Source organism: Podarcis gaigeae, assembly GCF_964106915.1.
Source record: "Podarcis gaigeae genome assembly, chromosome: 15".
NCBI lineage: Eukaryota > Metazoa > Chordata > Lepidosauria > Squamata > Lacertidae > Podarcis > Podarcis gaigeae.
Genome location: NC_139692.1, coordinates 2,254,182 through 2,280,733, shown reverse-complemented (window position 1 = coordinate 2,280,733; position 26,552 = coordinate 2,254,182). Strand labels below are relative to the sequence as shown.

The following is a 26,552-nucleotide window of genomic DNA, read 5'->3' as shown; positions in this document are numbered from 1 at the left end:
ACAAACAGGCATCTCGGGCAAAACAAAAAACTGCTCTCATATTTATTTTCTTGCTATGGAAAATAAATATGAGACAGCAAATTCTAGGATTTTGCGGAAGAAAAATCCACATGGATAAGTCTTGTCACAAACCATGGCATACAGAGCTTATAAAAAAATAGCAGCTGCTGGAATTCTTAGGAACTCCACTTTTCCTTTTACAAGCAACACGTTTCTAATTCACATAGGTATGAAGAAAGACATCAAGGCAAAAGGGACAGCTTTTACATAATGCTTAAAAACCCAGAAGATACCCAAATGGGAATTCTGATACTGAGAAATCCGTATCCTTTTCTACAACCCAAGCCCCAGCCACAATTCCCAGGGCCACTGGCCTAAAGAGTTCAAAGCAGACTTTGAGAAGGAGGGGATTTGTCACTCACCACATCATGAAGGGAGGAGAACTCCATCTCTGATTGGTTGGATGCAACTGATCTCACTTCAGCATCTTCTAACTTGACACCTGTGGAGAATGCGGCATGACTGGCTTCAGATGCTGACCTCTGCTCAGGGCTTCCCAAGAGAGACTTGAGTGAATACCAGCGTCTTCCAAAGCACAATCTCACTGAGCAGATACCACTAACTTGTGTGAAATGAACAACAGACCAGAGAAAGGAACCCAAGGATCCTACTCTTGCCCTACTAGGCATAAGGAAAACCTATGGAAATACTCCTTTCAACTTGCATCTTCCTTGCAATTAAACACACTGATAGGTGCAGCTGTCTACAGGCAGCATCATGGCTATCCCAACCTTTACATATGTGTGTACACACACATACACTTTTCAATGAGAGCAGCCATTATATCTTAACACTGCACTGTAGGATTTCTGCATTTCCCAGAGTACCTACCAAAATCCTCCTCCTCCTCCTCTCTCAGCAGCAGCAAGTCATCCTCTAGGCTCAGCTCACACAGCTCATCTGTAGAATCCTTCGATTCCACTTTGACATTCCCACTGACCTCCTCCTTGGCTGAACTGGCCCCATCTTGACCTGAAGGCTTCTTCTCAATATCCCCAGCCTCCTCCTTCTGCAGGAATGAAAAACACATAAACAGAACTCTTCCAAATTCTGCAGTTTGTACGAATTATGAAAATTTGAGTACATATACATAATCTCGTTTCTGCATTATCGGTTTGGCTTTGACTAGTACTGAGAAGTCCCCAAAAGCAGAAACATAGTTGCTGTCCATGATCACTAAGAATGTAAGTTAGCCACCCACTCTGACTTCTGAGATGTCAGCAGGCATTGCCCACACACTATCAAGCACAGGCACAACTGCTGGAAATTTGCAGCCCAGTACTCCAATCCTTCCATGGATGCTTTCAAAAGCCACCAGGTGCTCTTAGGCCCAGTGTGAGGAAGGCGAGACATACCTGCATCACCTAAGCAACTGAGGCCACTTTGCTATACAGTGGTACCTTGGTTTACAACCATAATCCGTTCCGGAGGTCCAGTTGTAAACCAAACCAGGTTGTAACCCAAGGCGCGCTTTCACCAATGGGGCCTCCAAAAAAATGGGTTGTAATCCAAAAAAAGGGACATGCACTTCCGGGTTTGACGCGGTTGTAATCCAAAACAGTTGTAATCCAAAGTGGTTGCAAACCAAGGTACCAGTGTGCTAACGGGCCAGAGAGGCACGTCACCTCACCTGAGCATCCTTCTGGCTATTTTCCAGGGCTTCCTCTGCCCCAATATTCTCCTGAGGCTCTTCTCTCAGCTCCTCCTTCTCCTGCTCGGGGTTCTTTGCCTCCACTGCCTCCTTCTCTGGCAGGGCCAGCAATGCCTTGTAGAGCTTATAACCAAAATCCCGTTGCAGCATCTCCTGGAAGAACTCTGCCACCACTGCCACCTCAGGGGTGGAGAGAGAGAGAGAGAGAGAGAGAGAGAGAGAGAGAGAGAGCGAGCGCAGTGAGCAAGAAACAAGGAAAGATCTGGATGCCTACATCAGCCACAGAAGTGGGTAGACACTTGCATGCAAGCCCAAATCTCAAAGCTGAACATACCAGGTATGAAAAACTTCATAAGGCAATCTTATGCTTGTATAAACTGCAATTCACTCTACGTTAGACCTATCTGCACCAAGCCTCCTTAACATTCTTCTCCCCTTGCTCCAACTGCAAAGGCTCATCCACCACCACCCTTTAGAAATACACCTTCTTAAGGCCGTACTGATCACAACATTGCTGTCTGCGAGGGAAATAGGAAGCTGCTCTTTACAGAGTCAGACCTACACTGACTGGCAGTGACTCTTCAGAGAGGACATGGGGGCATTTCTAGTCCTATGTGGAGAGGCTGAGGATTGAAACTGGGACCTTCTGCATGCAAAGCAGATGTTCTACTCTTCTTCTAGCACCCTCTCCTCCCATGCACCCCTTATGCAAGCAGGTGGCTGAAGCAGAGGAAGTAGCAGACATTCATGGTCACACCAGAGCTTCCTCAGTAACTTCTACTAGTTTCCATGAACTTCAAACACCATAAAAGGCTACTGAGCTGATAGGAACATAAGTGTGGTAGCTTGGCTGAGATATGCGCCCCAAAAGGCAAATCTCAAATTTCAGCTAGAAAGAGGAGGTGCCAAGAGAAGCCAGAAGAAGGAGTCTCCCTGTAGAAGCCAGATCCCAAAGAAAATGAAGCCTACCTCAAAGGAGAGCTTCTCCCGCTGCCGCCTGTACTCCAGCAGGGTGCAAAGGGAGATGTTGGTGCAGCTGGGCTGGCCCCCCTGCAGTGCCGACTGCAGGTGAGCAACAATGGTAGGCTCCAGGGGAGGAGTTGGAATCTCTGGCTCAGGTGCTGAGGTCTCAAGAGCTGGCTCAGGGACAGGTTCAGCTGAGTCTACCTCCTGTTCGCTGGACTCCTGCTTGAAGCCTTGTTCAGAGGACTGTACAGTTTCCTCTTCCTGTTTAGGAGCATACTCATTTCAGTAAGCACTGGGTGCAACAACCCCTAACTTGGATGAAGTACATACTCCTGAGCCAAGGCTAATGTCTAGCTTCAATCTGAAGCCAAAGCCAAAGCCTCTTCCCAACTGTGTTCTTAAACTGGTGGCGTGACCCCACAAAGCCTGGGAGACAAGGACTGTCCCATGACTGAAGTCATAGGAACCTAAAAAGCGGTTTTATACCAAGTCAGACCAACAGCCCATTGAATACTGTCTACACAGAAGGGCAGCAACTCCCTAAAATGGGTTTCAGGCAGGGTTCTCATCCAGCCCTACCTGTAGATGCTGGGAATCAAATGGCCCTTCTCCCAAGTGGTATAAAAGTGCCTTAAGTAAATAAATAAAATATTAAAAACCCTCCTTTCAAGCTATCATGCTGTAGGTTAGCAGGTGCCTCTGATTTCTCTCTGCTCTGGTTAACTTTCTGTCCAACACCAACCCATTCTTACCATCTCCACTTTCTCTTCTGATGGTGCAGCAGCTTTTTCTGCTTTCTGCTTGCATGAGGCCTCCCATTCTTCAAGAGATGGCATGCAGCTCCAAATGTCTGGCAAGAAGACCACTGTCCTCTCCTGATGAGATGGGTTTCCCTCACGCAGGTATCTGAACTCTGCAAACCGGAACCTGGTGAGCAGGGATTGGAGAGAGAATTGAGACACAACAGGACACAAAAAGGCCTCTTCTCAGGAGGGCTGTACAGTCCCACCAAGCTCTTCTGCTGCAGCTGGTATGCAGGCTCTTTACAGAATGGTTTCTTTCCTTGGTCACTGAGACCAAGAGCCTTTTAGGTCTTGATCAATCCTATCTGTTCCAAGTCTATGCCTCTCCTGGTAGTCCCAAAAGGAAAGAGCTGGGTGCATCCCAGGTCAGTTACAGGACTCAGGGTGGTTTCTGCTAAACACTCTCCATCCCACCCATGGAGCCAAGACCAAAGTAAATCAGGATCAGCCTCCTTGAGAGATCACACTAAATTCAAGAAGTAGAGTGGGGATGGCTTGATTGCACCAGCAAATGCAGAAAGTGTGTAGGGATGCAAGACTCCCACAGGAAGTTGCCTCATTCCTAGAGAAGCAGCAAAACAAGCAGCAAAATACAGAATGATTTCTGAAAAATGCAGAAATGTCACAGCAATGAGCCAGTAAGTACTGTGAGGATTCCTTCCCCAAAGGTTACAAGAGGGGACTCAGACACTGAACTACACACACTAAGCTCTACAAATTAGATAATGAGGATATACTTAAATAACCTGTGTATGTAATGCTATTTGCATTTCACCCTTTTTGGAAAAAAAGAACCTACAGAATGGATTTGTCAGCCATCAGGATAAAGGAGGAGGAGGAGGAGGAGGAGATGGGACTCCTGGGATATTGACTCATACCAGCCAGCAATGCAGAGACTTTTTTGCCTGTAGTGTGGAGGAGAGCACCCTGCAGCTCTCAGCCTTATTTCAGGTGGGGGGAAAGGGAACGGCAGAAAGAGAGGGGAAAGGGGTGCTCCACTCCCTTCCACGCCCAACTACTGATTATCCCTGAAAGAACGAGGTCCACGTCAGAAAAACGGTTCCCCACCCTGGCTGTACTGTGTGGTCGGGCTCATTTGTTCCCATCATCTGACAATACTAAGGAGGTCACACACATTCCTGGACTCCCTTTCCTCAACAGCATCACCAATTCTGTTATAAAAATACAGATATGGATTCAACATAGTCTCATAAGTGTTCATCTTTTGCTTTGGGAAAATATCTTTCAAAAGCTGATCTCTCCCCACTCCAAGCCCCATTACCACCACCAGTTTTTAAGCTGCACCTTAAAATGATTTTCAGTTCTTTTGAGTCTTCAATATATTCAGGGATCTGAACAATTTGTATTGTAAGCTACTTCACCCATTACACAACAGCAGGCGTAGGTTTGGCACCAAACACACACTCAATTGGCAGATTAACTCAAACCTCTGGAGAGGCCTCTCTCTATGCCAGCACATGTTCTCAGCATTCACACTTTACATGTACATGTATAACATGTTTGGCATTCACCTAAAGAAGAGAATTGTGCGTGCAGCGGCCATTAATCTAGCATACCACCTTCCCGAGTACAGACCAAACCAGCTTTTAAGATCTTCCAAGGAAACCCTGTTGGTTGTCCCTGCTGGGTTTGCTGCTTGGCAACAACATGGAAGTTGGCATTCTTGGTGGTGGCATCCACCTTTGGAATTTCCTCCCTCAGGTTGCAGAAACAGAGGCAGTAAACAGCTTTAAATACATATATGCTTACCCAAAGTTCCCTGGATTCTGATTCCTAATGCTTATACTTTTTTTCTCTTTATGCACCACTCAGTTTTATCTATGGTATAAAATTACCTTCTGTTTTAGTAAGCTTTTAAAAAGTTTTAATTTATTGTATTTTTATAAGAATTGATACTGCCCCACATCTGCACGATACCTTTAAAGCAGTATCATTCCACTTTAAACAGCTGTGGGCTTCCCCCAAAGAAACGGGCGGGGGCATTAAAGTTGCGAGGAGATCCCTATTTCCCTCATAGGAATATATCATCAATTCCTTATAGCTTTGTGAGCAGAATCGTCTCCTAACAACTTTCAACCTCCTTAACAAACTGCAACTCCCACAGCCCTGTGGGAAAAGCCACAGATGTTTAAAACGGAATGATACTGCCTTAAATGTATAGTGAACAGACCTCTATGCTGCAATATAGACAAGCTGAACAAAATAACACAACACGATGGCCAATAACAATGGCACTAAACACTATAGACTAATACAAATGATCAGAAATTGCAACCAAAGTCTCTAAATCTTCTTCACCGGTCGCGGTGGAATAATTCAAAAGTTCAATATATATACATAATCTGTCACCAAATATCGCCGGAACAGAGCTTCCAGATAACCAATCTGTTTCGTTCCATGCTTCATCAGCCAGACTTGTAAGAATTAATATGAGAAGGATGAAGTTCAATTTCTTAACAAGATGTAAGTAAATATAAATGCTGTAGGAAATATGCTCTGGATCAGTGCTGATATGATACAGTAGTCACTGATGCTGGTAACAAATTGTAAAGAACATAATATAGTTAGCCACAAGTGAAACTAATATACTGTAAGGAAAATTAAAGACAAAGCACAACATTAACAGCAAGAATGCCTGACATAAGTAGATAAATAGGTACTGCTGCGGCGGCAAGGCACTAAACACCAGATGAAAACAGTACCCCATCCAGTCAGTGGATCATAATGCAATTAAATAAAACAATGAAAATCTAACTAGCATATTTCCTACAGCATTTATATTTACTTATATCTTGTTAAGAAACTGAACTGCATCCTTCTCATATCCTTCTTACAAGTCTGGCTGATGAAGAATTGAACAAAACAGATTGGTTATCCGGAAACTCTGTTCCGGTGATATTTGGTGACAGATTATGTATAGATCAAATTTTTGAATTATTCCACCGTAACCGGTGAAGAAGATTTCGAGACTTTAGTTGCAATTTCTGATCATTTGTATTAGTCTATAAATAGTGTTTAGTGCCATTGCTATTGGCCATCGTGTTGTGTTATTTTGTTCAGCTTAAATGTATAGTGCACAGGTGGGGCCATTGGTTTACTATTATAATCATTTCCCCCGTAAGTCAGTTAAGTGATTTCTTTGTCTACTGTGGTATATACATTTTATGAATAAATAAGCTAGTGAGACAGCCAAACGCTACTGGAGAAGATCTACTTTCCATCCAAGTTGGCAACAGTTGCCCAATGAATACTGGCCCAGGACGGATTCCTTCCACAAAATCCAGTGATCAGCCAAGCTCTGTTGCTGCTCTTGGCCTATAATGTTTCCAGAATCCAGAACTTGAGTGTCATTCATTCTGCTAGCCTCGCTCACTGCAGTTGCCCCTGCCATTAGACTTCACTCCAGAAACATTTGACTTTGTTCAGCACTCGAGAACAGAAGAAGAGGGTCTCTGAGGAACGAGTACTCCAACCGAAGACTGAATTCAACAGGTGGCAAAGCTTTAAAGGCCCAGAAGCTCCCATCTTCCTGCATCTGTTACTTCCCAAACAAGTCACATGTGCAGTCAGGTTTAAGCAAAATAAGATCTGTTGCCATGGTTACCCAGCGCAAGGAATCTATATATAGCCATGCAGCTACTAACCAAACCAATGTATTCCAAGTTCCGGCTTCTCCCCTCCGTGTCGATTGGCTGGAGGTCTGATCTTATGAAGTATTCACTGACTCCAAGGAGCTAATGTGCAAAAGCACCTGCTGGACTTCCAGGGAACCAGTGGCACACAGTTCTCAGGATGGCAGAACAAATGGGCTTTCCCTAGAAGTAGCTCCCCAAGCCCCAAGAACTGAGCAAAAGCCCTTGAGCCTGGGCAATGAGACCCGTATCCACCCATGTTTTCTGCAATTCCACCTATTCTGTGTATTGATGCTTCCCACCCACAAAGAAGGCCCCCTGCCCAGTGATGGCTCAAAAGGAGCCTTTGCTTCACTGCTACAGGTGAGAGGAAGGGGACCCGGAATGTAAACAGAGGAGAGGATGCTTTCAGCTCACAAAGGGCAGAAACAACTTCATCATTAATTACAGAACTCTCAGGTCTTTGATTCATGGGGTTATTTAAAGTACACACTAGCTCTTATCAATTTTTTTTTAAGAAGCAGACTTGGAAAATGTGGTCATAATCCCAGACATTCCCATGCCAGACATGGGGAACCTCTGCCAGGCTATGGACCAGAATTAGGCCGGCGTTTGTAGACTGGCCCTTGAAGCAATTTTCTCCAAACCACAACCACCTGCCCCACAGGCAGGTAAAGACATGGCTGCAAAGGAGCAATGAGGAACTTAAAGCATGCTGCTGATGATTTCTTGAAAAGCGGGAGTTACTGACAAGCCCTTTTGAAACTGTCTATCTGCAGGCTTGGTTTGAATTCAAACATCTGTAGGCATTTATCTTCTGAAGAAGCAACAGGTTTGTGGGGACTGCAAAGGGAAAATGTTAAGTTTACAAATGGAAAAAACAGCACTAAGCTGCTGGTTGCTGCTGGCAAAAAGTTCCTTTGCATTTGGCCCTGAGGACAGGCTCTAGCCTCTGGCCAAAAAAGATTCCCAACCCCTGCCATAGCCATTTCAGTTCTGCCAAGAAAGAAATTAGTGCTGTAGGCATTTCTGAAAAATAGCCCTCTTACATTGCAGCAATAAATTTCCAGAATAAAATCAACGTAATTTTGCATAGCACATGCATAAAGCTGAGACTCAACAAAACCGATTTGCTTGCTTTATCTCATTAAAAAGGCAGCCACCTAGTGGTCAAGCTAGCCAAGCAATAATGACATGCTGCTGTGCTTCTGAATGATAAAATGAGAAACAGGGAACGAATCCTGTAGCATCTGAAAAATGAACAGATTTGTGTTGTATCAATATTCATGGACTAAAAATACTCCTCACCAGATGCATTATTAGGCTTCTAGTCCAGGAAAGCTGATGCCGCAGTTAAATCAGCCTCAAAGGTGCCACATAATCATTTTTTAAAATTTGTTCTAACAGACTAATATGACTAGTGGGCTTTTGTATTGCTTGGCAGTATGAACAGAAGCTTTACCCTCCACCCCACCAATCTGGTCTCCCATCACAGGAGAAGCAATGGTGGCAGATGGTAAGCCAAAAGGGCCCCGGGCCCCGGGGACGACAATCCTGTGCTCTGGCACATGTTCCTTTGTTGCTGCCCGCCATTATCTGCTCAATACTTCTTCTGATCGCAGAGTCTTCTGTAGTCCCTCAGCATGAAGCTGCATGCACAGGCCGTCTGCTCCAAATCACAGATAAGTCCCTTTCTAACAATGACTTGTAGTTTCACTTTTTTTTCATTCTAGGCATTTATACCCAGCCTGTATTCAGATGGTGCCCTGGGCAGCTTATGTAAAACCCTAAAAATATCAACATAAATAATGAACAATAAAAAATGAAAGTCGCAAGCCATAAAAACAACACAGCAGCAACATTTAAAAGGGGAAAAGAAAAACAGAGATGAAAAGCTTGGAAACATAAAAAGGGGTTTGCATGGTGCCAAACAGACAGAAGAAGAGGCACTGGGGATATTCCCTTGCAAGGGGTTTCCACCGCTGGGGAACACAACCAAGAAGGAACTTCTTCCAGTCTCCACCCACCTCACTTCTGAAGGCAGGGGGGGACACCCAGAAAATTTTATTTTATAATGTGTTTTATTTTTGTCCCCGTTTCGACTATAGGATATAGTATGCCAACAGCAAAAGAGGCATTTACTCTGCCTAAATGGGAAAGGGCCATAGCTCAAGGGAAGAACCCATGCTTCTGTATGCAGAAAGTCTCAGGTTCAGTCTCGGGCATCTGCAGGTGGGCTGGAGGAAGGCTCCCTGCCTGAAACCCTGGAGCCACGGCCAGTCAGCATGGACACTCCTGAGCCAGATGGACCAATGGACTGACTCAGTATAAGGCAGCTGCATATGTTCCTACGACTATTAAAATCTACCTGGCAATTCAAGGATATGGTTACCAAGTACACCCCCCTTAACTCAATCAAACTGATCAGATCTACAGAGGTACCTCAGGTTGCAGACGCTTCAGGTTACAGACTCCACTAACCCAGAAATAGTACCTCGGGTTAAGAACTTTGCTTCAGGATGAGAACAGAAATCGGCACGGCGGCAGCGGGAGGCCCCATTGCTAAAGTGGTACCTCAGGTTAAGAACAGTTTCAGGTTAAAAACGGACTTCCAGAATGAATTAAGTTCTTAACCCGAGGTACCACTGTGATGATCATTTACCTGGGATCCCAGGTAAGAAGATTCTATTGATTTCACATTATCAGTTTTGATGTAAACCTCCTTGAACATCTCATGTGGAAAGGCAATATATAAACAAATAGGGGCTGGCTGATAGTCTGCATGAATCTCTCTCCAAAGCAGGGCGGCGAAACCTCAGGCCCGGCTCAGGGGCTGAATGTGGCTCTCAGGCCTCCTCTCCCCTTAGCAGCCCTGCTCCCCACCCTGGAGTGCTTTGGTCTGGCTAGAATAACACCTCTCGTTTCCTTGGATTGGGAGGTACATGTGCACTTTTGCAGAAAGGGAAGACGATGGGTAGGATATAAATAAAGCCATTGCCCCACCCACCACTGGCATACAGCCCCCGAAAAGTTGCCCACAAGGGAATGCAACCCCCGGGCTGAAATGTTCCCCACCCCAGCTCTAAACAGACCCATAGTCTCCAGTCCCAACACCATTTAGACTCACCACTTCGTGCAAGCACTCAAGTCCAAACCAATCTGCGCTTTGGTGCAACGAATGGCTGTGTGAATCAGAGCCATAGGGTTTGCAGCTGGGTCAGGACCGTCCAGAGATGGGGACCACTCCCCTCCAACCAGCACTGCTTCGTCTGCTTTCTTTCCCAGCAAGAACTAAGGAAAGAGAGACTGTAAGGAGACATACTACCCAGATCTTGGAGGGTGACTGAGCTCAGGGAGATGCCTTGATTACCCCCAACTCCTGCTACCCCAGCCCCCAACCACACCTGACTGATCAGCATGGCTCCTTACCCACTGAAAACTGGAAGAGACCAAAAGGCATCAAGTCTAACCTAATGCTTCATGGCTAGAATAGCCTCTTACAGACCACAACCTGTCCAATCCAAAATGCAGGGAACCACAAGCAGGGCAGAGAACATGTTACTGTCAGCATCAGCCTCCCAGCTATAGAAAAGGAACCTTATCTAGGTTGAGTGCGGGGAATGGGGCAAGGGATCCAAGGCACTTTGTACATCATCCAGCTAGAAGACCTTAAGGAAGCCCAACTGTACCTGCTCCTAGAGAAGGTAGCCAACATCCCACAGTAGTTTGTAGGTGGGGGTAAGCTTGCTGTTGACCCCAAATGTATGCTCTCAAAAGCAATACCTACATCATCTAAAATCTTTGTCTCTAGATATGGTATTCCTGGAACCACAGAGGAAAAGGTGGGAATAAAAGCCCTTTCACAGGAGAAGAAAGTCGTTCCAGATCTCAATGGAACAGAAGTTCACTCCCACATAGGAAAAGAAATCACAATATTCTGCCCATAAATTTGTAGTCTATTGTTTATTGTTTTAAACCATAGGTCAGGGCACTAGAGAATATATTCATCAATGTATTTTCCCTGAATCACTCTTCAGTCTTCCACCTGACCCTGCTTCTCAAATTTTGCCCCTGTATAGTTCTAACGCCACCTTATTTTCTTATCTTTTTCCTGGATATTCTTCCCAGTTATCTGAGCAGCTTCACCCTTCCTAGTTCTTGCACAAGGTTAAGAGTAAAGTCTGGCATCCCTCTAGGCCGCCCTCTCTTGAACCAGAAGATTCTCACCTTAATTTGCTTAGTTGGGTGCTCAGGACTCTCCCTCTGGTCACTGGGATCTTCAATATATAGCAAACAATTGCGGTAAAATTCTTCAATGCCCGGAGAAGAAAGCAGCAAAACCTACATTGGGGAGGGGCCAATATCTTAGCAGAAAGGAAGAAGCATTTCATGTAGAAAGCTGAAGGTTCAATCCCTGGTATCTCAAAAAGGGAAATACCTCTGTCCAGGCTTCTAGACAGCTACCATCACATCAGAGTGGCTCTCTGGAGAGGATGGTCTGACTTGGCATAATACAGCTTCATAGGGACCTCTGGAGGGACCTCTCCTCACTCCCACCCCCTATTGCAGACAGGCTATTGCATGGCTGATCCTGAAAAGGGCTTAGCAAAATGTCATGCAACGGGTAAACTGTTCTTACATATTTTTATAGTTTTTAATTCATTGATACTGTTTTTAACTGCTGCTGCCTTCTATTTTTTTATGACCTTTTTAATAAAAAAACAACTGTAAGCCACGTCAAACATTTTAATGGAAAAACTGGATATAAATGTCTTGGATATATAAAACACCGAGAAGGGCCCAGATCTTTCTCCAAATCCGACAATGCCACAGAGCCCTTTGCAGAATCTGAAGAAGAGGCTACTAGCTAAAGGGAAGGTGAAGGAAGTGGCAGCAAAGCTTATGGTTTCCATATGTCTGTTATCTTCAACAAACATACGTAGGCAGAATTTGATGTACAACAAAGAAGTCGTCGTCTTTACAACCTCTCTCATTTTTCTTCTTTAAAACACCAAGAGAGAGGTGCAGATGCAAGTTCTGTTAGTTGAGTGTGAGTGTGTGGGAGCCCCAGGAATGCCAAGCAGTTCCCAGTACAGTCAGACCTCGGCTTACAGGCACTTCAGGTTGTGCGTTTTCGGGTTGCGTACCACGCCAAACCCGGAAGTACCAGAACGGGTTACTTCCCGGTTTCGACACTCGCACATGTGCAGAAGCAGTAAATCGCGCTTTGCGCATGCGCAGAAGCACCGAATCGCGACCTGCACGTGCGCAGATGCGGCACTGCAGGTTGCAAACACTTTGGGTTGCAAACGTGCCTCCCGCACGGATCACGTTCGCAACCCGAGCATCCACTGTATTCCTTTTATGTTGGGCACCAGCCATGTATGGGCAAAAAGAATCAGTTAATCCCAGGACACCTAGTCAGCCTCAGCTGAATCTGTGCTGTACTGTAGTGCTGTGCTCAGCATGGATAGCATGGTGAAAGCAACACTGGGCTTTAGCTGAGTCTGCAAGGGGAAAGCAGTTTGATGCCCTAGTATGGACTCTTACAGGTATGATGGGATGAAGCATTAGTAACAGAGAAGGTGAGCTCAAGAGGTGCGCAAATAAGCTTGAAGTTCAGCCTGACTCAAACATTAAAACTATTTGCAGCACCTGGTTTTCACCCACTACATCTGCCAGTTCTTGGTCCAGCCCCCATTTGGTTTGTGTTAACAGGACAGCCACCAAATCCTTACCTTGGCACTGTATGCAGAGTTGGCATCTTCTGGCTGAGCTTCCTGCGTCGTGCCTTCATCACCCTGAGGTGCCTCTTCAGCAGTACTGGCTACCTGGATGCGGCTGGGGTGCCGGAGAGTCAGTGGCTGAGTGAGTGGAAAGGTGTCCAACCAGCTGAGGCGCACATCATAGAACTCCTTGGGCAGCTGGATACTGCAGTAACGCCTCAAGATTTCCATGGCATCGCAGAAGGGGCTGGAGAAAACAAACAGATGCCAACGCCAACCCCCAAAAGTGTGTCGTTTGAATTATAGTTCTCAAGATTAAGGAGCAGGTTTTGTGCATGTTTGGATACAAGATGGCGGAATGAACCTTCCAAAACTGCATTGATTTTAACTATACTGATTTGTGAGTTTCTAATTCCCAAGCCACATCAGCGAAAGGTTGAGAATAATGAAGACGGTGACATTTATATACTTCCTTTCTGCCAAGGAAGTTAGTTGTTGAGCATGAAAAGCTCCTATTCCTGACACGAGAGGGTTCATTCAGCAATTCCCTCCCCAAAAGGGGCCCCTTGGTTTCCTGGCCTTACCTGTTCACAGCATAGCAGGCCAACTGGACTCGGTACTGGGGTGGTTCGTGCCGTGGTTTTTTCACTCCCCATGGCTCATTACCTTTCTGCTTCCGTTTCTTGGAGTCAAAGTCATCCCTAAAAACATGGCAGCACAGCAGCTAAGACAGCAATAGCCATGAGATGCCAGATCCTCCAAGCTTCAGTTCTTAGCAATACACAGCCCTGCAAAGGCCCTAAGCTTAGGAAAGAGAGGGGGCACGGGACACCCAGCCTGATTACCAAAATTATGGTCTGACAAACCTATATCCCTACCCTGGAAGAAATGGTGTGGAACCTGTAATTACTGCAGTCACTCAGATTTATAACCATGTGTTTCATCCAAAGATGTCAGGGCCTTCTGCTCTAAGACTCACTGCATCAATCAACTCTCCCATGCAATGTGCGACCAGGATTGATTCTGCTTAGTCACTGACCTATGGCAACCCCAACAAATATCGCAGAAGACCATAAAGGAGTGTATATGTTATCTAGCACTGTGCTTCTGAAAGCAGTCAGCCAAATTCTTCCGGGAAGCCCACAACCGGCACACAAAGGCATTGACAGGCCTCCCCACCCTTGCCCACCAGTATCACGTGTATCCATTGGCATACCGCCTCTGAACCATTCTATTCAGCCATCATGGCTAACTGTGGCACAAGAATCCTTGAGGGGCAGGAGAAAGGCTGAGAGAATTTTGCAGCTGCCACCCTGTAATACTACAAGCACAACTGAAACTAAAAGCAGCAGCACGAGACTGAAAGGGGAAAGCCTGGAGCCAGGGTCCACCCCCCGTCATCTCCAGTTAAAAAGGATTGAGTAGCAGTTACTGGGGGGGACGGGACTTCCCCCTGCCTGAGACCCTGGGGAGCCACCGTAATCAATACTAGCAGACAAGACTAGGCTAAGGGGACAAACAGTCTGACCTGGTATGAAGCAGGTTTCCTAGATATGATTTTTTTTTTGCTGAATAGAAAGAGGCAGTGTAAGCACAAGGAAAATACTAAATCTCAATGTGTGTGGGGGGGTGCACAGAGAACAGGTGCAAACCTTCCAGTTGTGGAAAAAACAAGCATATGTGTCAAGGGCTATTCAGGATAACTCTCTTTGGAAGCTTGCACTATTTGCAATCCAAAAAGGAGGAGGAACAGAAAGGGACTTTGTGCCAGCACAGAGGACACCTACAGTCCTTACCATCTGCCTGAGTCTTGCCTGCCCTTTGGACCCCGACCAGTATATCTGCCAAGATGGCTCAAGTGCAGCGATGGAGATGTCTGGAAAAGGCTCATTGCTGAGGAAGAAAGACATGCAGTCTTATTTCTGCCTTTTGGACAATTCATTGGCCTCCCTGTGGTGCTGCCCCCCCCCCAATTCACTCACAATTGTTATCATCAGCTGGTTCCAATTCATATACTAATTCCATCTCAGACTGAAAATCTAGCTCCCCACCTTGGCCACATATATACCACCCTAGAGATCCTTCACAGAGCTGCAACACAGGTCCTATCCACCCGTCTCTTTTCAAATAAATTATAGTCTTTTCCCCTGGCCCAGTGAAGAGGGCTTCTTGAAGACTTAGGCTCCATACTACCATCCTAAAAGAGGATCTTGCCTCAGTTTCTTCCATGGTTTCCAAAAGAGATCTGTCTCAAATTCCATCACCAGACATACCACCCCAAATTGTATATTTGCAATGCTTAGTATGTCTAACCATTCCATTTCTCCACCAGCAAACACAAGATGCAGCAGCAACACTTACGCTTCTGGGGAAAGAGAGGTGGGATACGGTGAGGCTGAAACAGCAGCTGTGGCTGGGCTCCCAGGATGCCTTGCTTCTGCCCCAAAGAAGCCACATGGAGCAGAGGGGTGGGAGGCTTCAGAAGAGGCTGTGGTACAAGCAGAGGCTATGAACCTGAAATACAACCCTTCTTACCCTACTAGTTCCCATATTTAAGAATGCAGACCTCATTGCGAAGAAGCTTCAAAATTAGCCGGACCCTGATATATCACAGCATAAGACAAGACAAGAAAGGACACTGATAACTCCCATAACTTTGGTTTGCAATGCAAAAAGGAATCCAGCACAAGGCAACACAGATTTCTGAAGAGAATGGCCAGGGCAAAGTCACTATATAGAAACTGAAAACTGGCTGGTTTGAAATCTGGATCTTCCTTTTTTATGTTGATGGTTGATATGTTTCTTTGGTTTCACACTGTAAATCTAATGGATTGAGGTTGAATCCTGACAAGATAGAAGTACTGTTTTTGGGGGGACAGGAGGCGGGTGGGTGTGGGGGACTCCCTGGTCCTGAATGTGGTAACTGAGTCCCTGAAGGACCAGGTGCGCAGCCTGGGAGTCATTTTGGACTCACAGCTGTCCATGGAGGTGAAGGCCAATTCTGTGTCCAGGGCAGCTGTGTACCAGCTCCATCTGGTAAGCAGGAAGCGACCCTACCTGCCCACGGACTGTCTCGCCAGAGTGGTGCATGTTCTAGTTATCTCCCGCTTGGACTACTGCAATGCGTTCTCCGTGGGGCCGCCTTTGAAGGTGACACAGAAACTACAACTAATCCAGAATGTGGCAGCTAGACTGGTGACTGGGAGCTGCCGCCGAGACCACATAACACCAGTCTTGGAAGACCTACGTTGGCTCCCAGTACATTTCCGAGCACAATTCAAAGTGTTGGTGCTGACCTTTAAAGCCCTAAATGGTCTCAGCCCAGTATACCTGAAGGAGCATCTCCACCCCCTTCATTCAACCCAGACACTGAGGTCCAGCTCCGAGGGCCTTCTGGCGGTTCCCTCCCTACGAGAAGCAAAGATGCAGGGAACCAGGCAGAGGGCCTTCTTGGTAGTAGTGCCCACCCTGTGCCACACCATCCCGTCAGATGTCAAACAGATAAACTACTATATGATTTTTAGAAAACATCTAAAGGCAGCCCTTTATAGGGATTTTTTTTATGTTTGGTGTTTTATTGTGTTATTATAGTTTGCTGGAAGGTACCCAGCATGGCTGGGACAAACCAATCAGATGGATGGCATATAAATAATAAAATTATCAATAATAATATCACTTATTTGGCTCTGTGTGAAGCAGGTCTCTTAGTTCTGACTTGCAATTCCATTCAGGAGATTCAGAAGCTATCTGGGCCTTTCTGATGTCTCTGGTGGAAGTCCCACTTTTCATGTTAGTTGTGAATTTCACTGCTTCATTGTACGATATGAAGTAGCACTGAATAAAGTGTGCCACCTGAGTAGAAGAAAGGTAACTCATCTCCGTGCATGAGATCAAAGCGAACACAAGCAAAGTAACTCAAATTCTATATACGACAAAAGAATTCCCCCTACACACTTGGAGAATGAAACACTGAGGTACCTGATTTGACAATGTCTGGACCTTCAAGGCATTCCAGGGCACTGACTGGCTAGGGTTGTAGACAGCTTTCACCAGCACCTTTTCGCCAATCTGTGGGATCCGACCTTTGACAACACTGAAACAAAACAGAAGAGACGAAAACACATGTCTTATTTCTGCTGGTGCTGAGTTTCTAATGGGCACCTCCAAAGCTCCTAACTGAAGGTCAAGCCCAGCTTCACCAGCCAGGCCCTGTCCTGTGCGGGCAGCAGAGTCAGGAGTCTACGTTTTCTGACTGTACTTCACAGGAAACATACAAAGTTGCCTAATATCAGGGTCCGGCTAATTAAGCATTTAGCAAAGTATTGTCAACTCTGACATGCAGCCACTCTCCAGGATCCCAGACAGATATTTACCACCACCTGCAGTCCAATTCTTTTTATAAAAAATGGATATATCAGGAATTGAACCGGGGACCTTCTGAAGGCAAACCATGTGCTCCACCACTGAGCTCTGCTTCCTCCGCTAAAGACTGCACGTGAGGAAATCAGATTTTTCGTTATCTGTTGCATAAAGAAAAAAATCTCTGCAAGTCTTAAGCTAGAACAGCAGTAACTGGCTGGAATTGTTTCTCCACAATTCAAAGTGTTGCCTCAGGATTGCAATACTCCAAGAAACACCTCTCTAGATACGAATAAGCCTGGACACGGTGGTCTTCATCAGAGGCCTTTCAGTGTGTGCCCTACCCAATGGAGGCATGGAGGGTGGCCATACGAGAACAGGCCTTTTCAGCAGTGCCCCCCCCCCATCTATGAAATGCTCCTTTCCAAGGAAACTCACCTGACACCATCTTTGTCAGTTTCTAGGTGCCAAGCTAAGACCTTTCTGTTTACCTAGACTTTGGTTAATTAATGTTGCCTCGTATGATTATGCTCATCTTATGGTGGGGTGGGTAGGACTTAGTCCTTTTTGATATGTCGCTGGAAGAGAATTTTAAGTATTTTCAACTGCTTTAAAATTTTCTGGTTTTAAATCATTTTTATGTTTTATTTTGTCAAGTTCAATTTTATTATGAAATTTATTTTTATTATTTAAAATGTGTTGGGCTGTTTATTGGGTTGTTTTTGTTTTTATTTTGATTATGTATTTAGTGGCTTTAAATTCTGATTTTATCGTGTGAACCACTTTGAGACCTGCAAAAGAAACGATTGGCAATTAAAATTGATGGAATACGCAGAGATGGCGAAACTTACCAGAAGATTAAGAGATCAGGATGATAAACTCTTTGTACCAGAATGGAGGAAATTTATTGAATATATGAAAACAAACTGCCAACAATTAAAAACATTAGTAGGATTGATATAAACACGAGAATTCTAAGGGAATTAAAAAGGAAAAATGAGTAAAAAGAACAAATTAAAATATGAAGTAAGCATTTGAAAGAAAAATAAGAAACCATAGAAGAGGAGGGATGGAAGTCGAAGAAAACATTACTGGATTTGTGTGTGATTTATTGTTGAATATATATTATTGAATGCTTCTTTATTGTTGAATATTGTAAAATGGAAAAATGGGGTGGGGGATTTAAATAGCATCTTCCAGCTGCAATCTAAAGTAGCAGAAAGGGCTATACTAGGGCAGGCTTCCTCATTCTTCCCAAGTGTAGATCAGGCTTTGGTGCAATTCAAGAAGATAGAAGGAAACACAAGTCTGCTGGATGGCAAGGGGAAGATGCTATTAGTAGCTACCGTAAATTTCGCTCCATAACACGCAGTTTTTTTCTCCTAGAAAGTAAGGGGAAATGTCTGTGCGTGTTATGGAGCGAATGCCTACAGATGGCAGGGGAATTTGCTGCAGTCGTGAGCAGTCCGTGGCTCACTTTGAAAAAGCAAAGCGGGTGTAAGCGGCTCCTGTCAGCTAGCGGAGCCGGGGAGGAGGGAGAGAAGCAGAGTGGGGTTGGCTGCTTTAAAACAACCCCGTGCTCTCTGTCCCTGCCTGCAGTTTTTTGCTGTCCGATTTTGGATTAGCCACTGTAGGGGCTGTGTGTGTGTGTGTGCTTGAGCTATCGTTCTCCTCCTCCTGCTTCCCCTTCACTCTCTCTGCGCCCCTGCAACTTTAGGATTGACACTGTGTGTGTGTGTGTGTGTGTGTGTGTGTGTGTGTGTCTGTCTGTGTGTGAGGCATCGTTCTCCTTCTCTTGCTTCCCGTTCACTCTCCCAGGCATCGTTCTCCTTCTCTTGCTTCCCGTTCACTTTCCCAGCACCCTTGCGCGCCCCTGCGACTTTAGGATTGACACTCTGTGTGTGTGTGTGTGTCATCGTTCTCCTTCTCTTGCTTCCCGTTCACTCTCCCAGCGCCCCTGCGCGCCCCTGCGACTTTAGGATTGACACTCTGTGTGTCTGTGAGGGCTCCTTCTCTTGCTTCCCGTTCACTCTCCCAGGCATCGTTCTCCTTCTCTTGCTTCCCGTTCACTCTCCCAGGCATCGTTCTCCTTCTCTTGCTTCCCGTTCACTCTCCCAGCGCCCCTGCGCGCCCCTGCAACTTTAGGATTGACACTCTGTGTGTCTGTGAGGGCTCCTTCTCTTGCTTCCCGTTCACTCCCCCAGTGCCCCTGCGACTTCCAGCGCCCTGCGACTTTAGGGCCAGTTCTGTGTGTGTGTGTGTGTGTGTGTTTTGACCTCACTGCGCTTGTTGGGGGAGAGTGTTGGTCGCAATTTTTCTTGATTTGTCTCAGAGTGGTTACTATCGTGGTTTTATTGCCGGGGAGGAGGGAGAGAAGCAGAGCCTGCTTGTTTTAAAGGAGCAAAGCCGGAGAGGAGCCTCTCCTGCATTATTCGCAGCATCCTTCTCCACACACCCCCCGTGTGCTCCTTGTCCCTTGATTGTTTTTCCTTCCCTCCCCACTTAAAACGTGGTTACAAAGCACGGATCCACATGGATCCTCGGGATTTTAGTATTGGGCTACCCCAAACTCACTGTCAGATCACATGTCTGTGGCCACAGCATGAACCACAAAAATCATACATCCACTGTTTCGTTTAGAATATTTTTTTCTTGTTTTACTCCTCTAAAAACTGTGTGCGTGTTATGGTCAGGTGCGTGTTATAGAGCGAAAAATACGGTACTTGCTGTCCTCTTGTCTCTGCTGCCATCCTAATGGCTCTCTACTCACCTTAATTGAAAGAAAACTTCATCATCCACCACTCCAAAGTAATCGTGGAGGCTGGTGACTATTCCAGTAAAAACTCGTTGTTTCTCTCCCCCCTGAAAAGCAAAGGCCCAGGGAAATCACTATAATGACATAATGAAAGGTTACACACTAATCACCGCTGTCACAAATCTGGTCATCTGCATACCCAATCCCCAGGCTCAGTCAACAGGTACAATCATAACAGACTGCAGGTGCGACCTATTCACAAGCCGTCAAATTCACTCTCTTTGTCAGTCACTGGAGTTCTAGACAGTTCACAATATTTCTTAATACTGAGCCCATATCAAGTCCTGGCTACTCTCAAGTTCTTTCATCTGCCAAAGGAGGAATTTGCCATTTATTGATTTCTAAATCCTTTAACACTGGATTCAATATCACTACTGATGTCAAGCAGTAACCAACTCTCTTTCAAACTGAACAATTATGTTCCATCCTAACCCAACTGAACCCTGAAAAACTATTCTGTAATATGAGCCTCTTCAGACATCAGCAGGCCCTACATGCGGTAGAGCCTGGAACTCAGGATCAGTATGACTGTACTAGAGAAAGGAAAGCACTACTGACTTGGGCACTCCGACAGAAACTGGGCAAACAGGATATACACCTGTAAAACAGATTACTTACTTCATAGGGCAAAATGCATGTGACCATGAGAGCCACGAAACAAGAGGTTGCCAGGCCCACTAACATTTGAAGCAAACTTCAGGAAACCGGGGAATCACAGAAAGGCCCTCTTTATAAATTTCTACCCTACTTCATCAAAGTAGTTACTACAAACACACACCAACTGTGACTTAGAAGAATACTGCCTTCCTCAATAGCAGGTATGGGAAATGTCTGGCCCTCCAAATGTTGCTGAACTACATTGGCCATGTATGATGGACCTCATGCAGTTGTAGCTCTGCAACAACAGGAGGACCAAAGGTTCCCCACATCTGCTCTATACTGAGTTATTCAACTGCTCAGCTAAATGCCAGTTGCTCTGCAAAGAAGCACTCTCTGGCTCCATGCATCAGCCGCAGGACACAACAGACTCTCGGAGGTTGCTTGCCCTGCTTCTAAGAACACAAAAATAAATAGAAGACCACCCCCAGCCAGAGGAAAAGCTTGCTCCCCACTAACTCTCTGCTGGAAAGAATATTGTGCTCCAGCAACTAGTTGCCCTGGGTACTAAATGGGAGCAAATTCCATTGGTTAGGACCAAAGGCCACATAGTTTAAATCTGCTGGAAGCTGTCTTGAATACCTTTTCATCAAAAGACAGGAAATAATAATAATAATAATAATAATAATAATAATAATTATTATTATTATTATTATTATTATTATTATTATTATTATTTATACCCCGCCCGCCCCGCCCGGCTCAGGGCGGCTAACATCAGAAAATTTACAGTAAAAATGTAATGGGGATGGGGACCAATTTAAAATACAGGTTAAAATGCAATTTAAAATGCAGTCTCATTTTAAAAGTAGCCCATAGATCAAAACCATAAGGGGAGGGAAGCATAAGGGTCAGACTGAGTCCAAACCAAAGGCCAGGCAGAACAGCTCTGTCTTGCAGGCCCTGCGGAAAGATATCAAGTCCCGCAGGGCCCTAGTCTCTTGTGACAGAGGATTCCACCAAGTCGGGGCCAGTACTGAAAAAGCCCTGGCCCTAGCTGAGACCAATCTAACCACCTTGCAACTTGGGACCTCCAAACTGTTGTCATTTGTGGACCTTAAGGTCCTCCACAGGGCATACCAGAAGAGGTGGTCCCCTAGGTACGTATAGGGCTTTAAAGGTCAAAACCAGCACCTTGAACCTGATCCTGTACTCCACCGGGAGCCAGCGCAGTTGGTAAAGCACTGGATGAATGTGATCCCGTGGCAAGGACCCTGTAAGGAGCCTCGCCGCGGCATTCTGCACCCGCTGGAGTTTCTGGGTCAGCGTCAAGGGCAGCCCTGAGTAGAGCGAGTTACAATAATCAAGCCTGGAGGTGACCGTCGCATGGATCACTGTGGCCAAATCAGGGCGAGAAAGGAAAGGGACCAACTGCATAATACGGCAGAGATGTAAAAATGCCACCTTTGCTGTGGCTGCAACATACGTAAATAAAAATAAGTGTCTGCAGTGATAGTCACAAGGTAGACACAGAGATGCAGTGTACCTATGCTCCAGCAAAGGCAAACTGTAAACTAGGATGAACAGGTTGATCTACGGCACTGTGGCAGGGGGACTAATTTAAGAATACCATAGAGCCATCACCTACGGTTCTGTAACCATTTACAATATATGCTTAGTCCAATTGAGAAGGAAATGGGAGATACTAATTATCCTAGATCTGTTACGACTACAAGTGAATTTGAAACTCTGTATCAGGCAGATCCTCGTCAAGGCTACTGTTTTTCTGACACCCATTCACACTGTGCAGTATTACATATGAGTTCTTAAGCAGCATGGCTTAACATTTTCTTTATTTTCCCCCCAAATTTCTAGCCTTCCCACTCAGCGTGAAGAGCTTCGCTGTTGCAATCAGAGTCATGACCACTTCCATGACCTTAAGCCAAATTTGATGGTTTGAAGGAAGGCGGCAGTGTGTAAACCCTAACACACACTTGCTATCTCCAAGGATCTGAAATACATATTTCCAACCCCTCCTCCAATGGCTTTGAGCCAAACTGGCACAGAGCACGCAGCTCTGGTTTCATTAAATGCAAAGAGTTTGAAGCCAGATGCCAAAGACATCAGGAGAGCCACACAGACCTTCTTCACCTGACCTCTGGCTGAGATTCCATCTGAGACACATCATAAACCACTTGCCTGCCTCTAGAATACATAGCTGCTGGCACATGCCCAGGGAGTTGACTAGAACTGCCTTGAAACTTGTTCATAGAGCTCTCCAGTGGAAGTAGAATCCCTTAACTGTTTTCTCGGGAGAATGAAAAAACACCAGAATTTCACTGACACCTACAAGGAAAAACCAATCATCTCCCACAGACCTGAAGATGGCGTGCCGCCTGAATAATCTCTGCTGAGATAGGAGGATTTAAGAGGCCAGGTGCAGGTCCCAATAAAGAGGCTGGTTGGGTTCCTAGTGAAAAGGAGCAAATAATTTTAAACACTAGAAAATCATTGAATGGTCAGACAGAAGTGCATTTATGTACAATTTCATTCATTAGATAGGTGGCACTTAGCAAAAATTTTAATGCATTCATTTCATTACAACCATGAGATTAGCTCCTTACTATTCCCATTAAGATTCAAAAGATTAGAGTAAATGAAGTGTGGTGACGAGGATGAGACTAAAGCACCCATAGCTAAGAACTGAACAAAAGTAATGCTCATATTTTTGTATGCTGATTTTCTATCAAATACACACACAGAGCACAGAGCATTAACAAAAACCAGTAAAGCAGAAATCTCTTTCCCTCTAAAGATTTTAAAAAACAAACCCATCACATATCCTTCATGAAGAAGGGTTTAAAGAAACAGCAGAGATACTACCCACCCAGCATGGCCTTAACAACAGCATGGATAGATCAGAGGCAAACTTTACAACATCCTTATCTGACTAACCTGAGAAGGACCTGGCTCCCTGAAGATTGCTGGCTCTCAGCTGCTTCTGACGCTTGAACTGTGCCATTTTGAAGGGTTCTTTTCTAGAATAATGTAATGAGAGAGACACAAGAGTTACAGAGATCCCACATGCAAACCAGAGGCGAAAGAGTCGAACCCTTTCAGCTGTCAGGTGCTCTGCCACAACTTCCCCCCAGAACTGCAGCTGCTCCCTGACTCACCCTGCCAGATTTCCACAGCAAGGGGGAGACTGTGGCTCCCCCCCCAGACCCGGGTTCCTTCGGTGGCGCCCAAATTCCTATTCAGCAGCAAAGCAGCTCATCTTCGGCTGGAAGAAGAAACAGGCAGAGTTAAGCAGGGAGAGAGAACAAAACCCGGACAGGCCAGGAAAGGAAGAGGGGGGCGGGGGGGGGGGCGAAGGCGCAGAAACTTTTTGAGAGGGAGCGAGAAAGGGATTCCAGCTGGGGCGGCCTGCACGGCGGGGTCCTCGCGGCCCCTCCCCGCAGTGCCAACTTCCCCCGGGGCCGGCAGGGCCTCGGCGAACGGGCGCGCGAGGGCAGCCCCCCCCCCCCCGGGCTTCTCCGCCTCTCCCCTCTCGGCCGGGCGGGGCGGGAGGCGCCCACCTGAGGGCGGCGCGGGGGAAGAAGAAGAAAGGAGCCCGGCGGCGGCGGCGTCGCCAGGGACAAAGGGACCCGGAAGCTCCGCCCGGATGTGCGCCTCAACGGAAACGCCTCCCGCGCGCCAGGCCCCGGAAGTGCTTCTGCCCGGAGTGAAGCTCTACCCGGAAGTGGTTGGCGGGAGGCGGAAGAGGGGGCGCTGCTGGCCCGTCGAGAGTTCCGCGGGCCGCGTGTGGGCGAGTCTCCCTGGAGGGGATTCTGGCGGCGGAAGAGGCGCCGCGAGGCCGCCGCCCTCGCCCTCGCCCTCGAGGGGCCCGCGGGCCGCCCAGGGGCCGCCGCCGCGTGAGGCTCCCCGCAGCGGGCTGCCCTGCAGGACTGCGCGGCGCTCTCGTCGCAGGAGCCTCCGGCCCCAGAGGAGCCGCGCTACTGCGGGGGGGGGGGGGGGCTTCCCCACAGCGGCCCCCAGGGTGTTCCCAGCTCCCCTCGTCGCGGCCTCGGCAGAGTCCGCAGGGCCAGCGCTGCCCCGAGGCCGCCCGCTTCCGTCCTGCCTTATAGATTCCTGATCATGTTTCACTTTAATCATTTCTACATCTATTTTTGAAAATTGCAACTGGCAACAGGTGTGTGAAAGTAGTCTGTATATAGTGCTGTTGCTAGCCTAGTCAAGTGAAAGCTCTTCATATGCATTGTCAAATTATAAATAAGGCTCCGCGTGTATCAACACTGCAAGCTGAGTCAGTATTATTATTCCCATATTGCAGACGGAGTGGCTGAGGCTGCGAGAGCATGGCTTCCCTAAGGCCACCTAGTAAGTTCATGCCACAGACAAGATTCAGACTGGTTGCTTTCTAATTTGTAGCTCAGTGTCTTGGGCCACATTCCTATCATAACTTACCTGGGAATAAGTCGCATCAAACTCAATAGGATTTACTTCTGGATAGACTTGTGTAGGATTGCACCAGGGGCAGGCAAACCACAGGTTTGCAGGAACTTCTTTCTTATTACTATACCCCAAGATCCACCAATGATTATGTGCATAATTAAGAATTAAACCATTCTGTACCCAGGCATTTGTATGGAGAAACATACGAACTTAGTTCACAGTCCTTCCACACACAAATCCACTCCAGCACACCTTTCCCCGTTACACCCAGTATAATTTGGGTGTCAGGAATCGTTTTTTTGCCAACGGAGTCAGAAAAGTGTAACCAAAATGATAAAAGGGATGCAGCAGCTAACTCCCCCATGTTGCAGCATTCGGAACTTCTTAGTTTAGAGAAAAGGCAAGTGAGAGGATATTGCAGAAGTGTATAAAATTATGCACAGAATGGGAGAAGTGGGTCAAGTTTTTCTCCTGCTCCCATAACACTAGAACTCCAGTGACATCCACTGAAGCCGAATGTGGGAGAATTCAGGACAGACAAAGGATTTCACACAGCACACCCCAGGTATAATCTTCAGGCAGAGCAGCGAGAGGACCCTGCCTGACACCCTGGATAATCGTCACCAGTCAGTGATCAATGGCATGGCTAAGTGTAAGGCAGCTTCCTATGTTCCCAACCAATTTTACATAATTGCTACAGGGAGGTTACTGTTAAGAATTCCTGCTCCATGGTTGCAGTCATAGGATTGTTGTCTTCCACATGACGGTGTATGTTTTGACTCCACTTGGTTCAGCACCCCAGGAGGGAGGGAACATGCCAGCCAGGCATGTGTCTCTGCCAGAGTCCTACTCGAGTGTAGGCTGAATTCTTGACAGTTACAGCCCTTTATTATCTTGATCAACCACCACCAACCCTATATGTTGATGTAACTCAAGACTTCCTTGCTGTTCCTTGCTTTTAATGACGCATCAGAGGGCTACGGACAGAGTCCGTGCAACAGGCACCAGATGTCCAGTGCTTTTCTTTTGTTTGGGAAAAAGTCTTTGATCTATCAGGCCAAATCTAACTCTCTATTCTTCCTCTCCAAGCTGTGCACAGGAGGGCAAATCCAACAAGCCATTTTGTTGATTGTTACATCAAAGGGAAAGCAGTGGGGGAGGGAAAAGGAAGAGAAGAAAAGAGTTATGTGCAAAGATCCTTCTCTAGTGAAACCCCAAATTGGGGGGGGGGGGGGCTTGTTTGCTGCCAACAAATCACAAAGAACTTCAAAAGTAAAAGTCCTCATTGAATCCTGTTCAAGGCATTCAGCAACTAATAAATTAAATAAATAATAAGGTGGACTTAGGAATTTGCTGTGTACAGTAATACCTTCAGTTACAAACGTAATCTGTTCCTGAGGTCCGTTTGTAACCTGAAACCGTTCTTAACCTTTGGCTAATGACGCCTCCTACTGCCATCGCGCCACC

At 46.3% G+C, this 26,552-nt stretch overlaps 1 protein-coding gene across 12 annotated transcripts in view; it reads right to left on the bottom strand.

Moving 5' to 3' along the window:
- Positions 1-24,374, bottom strand: part of CCAR2 (cell cycle and apoptosis regulator 2) — a 29,938-nt gene extending 5,564 nt beyond the window's left edge. For 2 of the 12 annotated variants that reach the window (XR_014558117.1, XR_014558118.1), the window contains exons 1-17: positions 24,209-24,335; positions 23,807-23,913; positions 23,586-23,668; positions 23,009-23,100; positions 19,989-20,080; positions 16,838-16,952; positions 15,221-15,347; positions 14,656-14,752; positions 13,444-13,560; positions 12,872-13,106; positions 11,361-11,474; positions 10,261-10,424; positions 3,430-3,604; positions 2,681-2,938; positions 1,691-1,891; positions 892-1,069; positions 423-502 (exon numbers count right to left, since the gene is read on the bottom strand). Coding sequence is in view for 6 of the 12 variants with exons in the window: in XM_083713473.1 (XP_083569599.1) it covers positions 423-502; positions 892-1,069; positions 1,691-1,891; positions 2,681-2,938; positions 3,430-3,604; positions 10,261-10,424; positions 11,361-11,474; positions 12,872-13,106; positions 13,444-13,560; positions 14,656-14,752; positions 15,221-15,365; positions 16,838-16,952; positions 19,989-20,080; positions 23,009-23,100; positions 23,586-23,652 (2,130 nt within the window). In the remaining 6 variants the exon portion in view is untranslated. Of the gene's footprint in view, positions 1-422; positions 503-891; positions 1,070-1,690; positions 1,892-2,680; positions 2,939-3,429; positions 3,605-10,260; positions 10,425-11,360; positions 11,475-12,871; positions 13,107-13,443; positions 13,561-14,655; positions 14,753-15,220; positions 15,366-16,837; positions 16,953-19,988; positions 20,081-23,008; positions 23,101-23,585; positions 23,669-23,806; positions 23,914-24,208 lie in introns of all 12 variants that reach the window. The other 10 variants (XR_014558119.1, XR_014558120.1, XR_014558122.1 and 7 more) reach the window with 8 other exon arrangements.
- Positions 24,375-26,552: the final 2,178 nt, after the last annotated feature.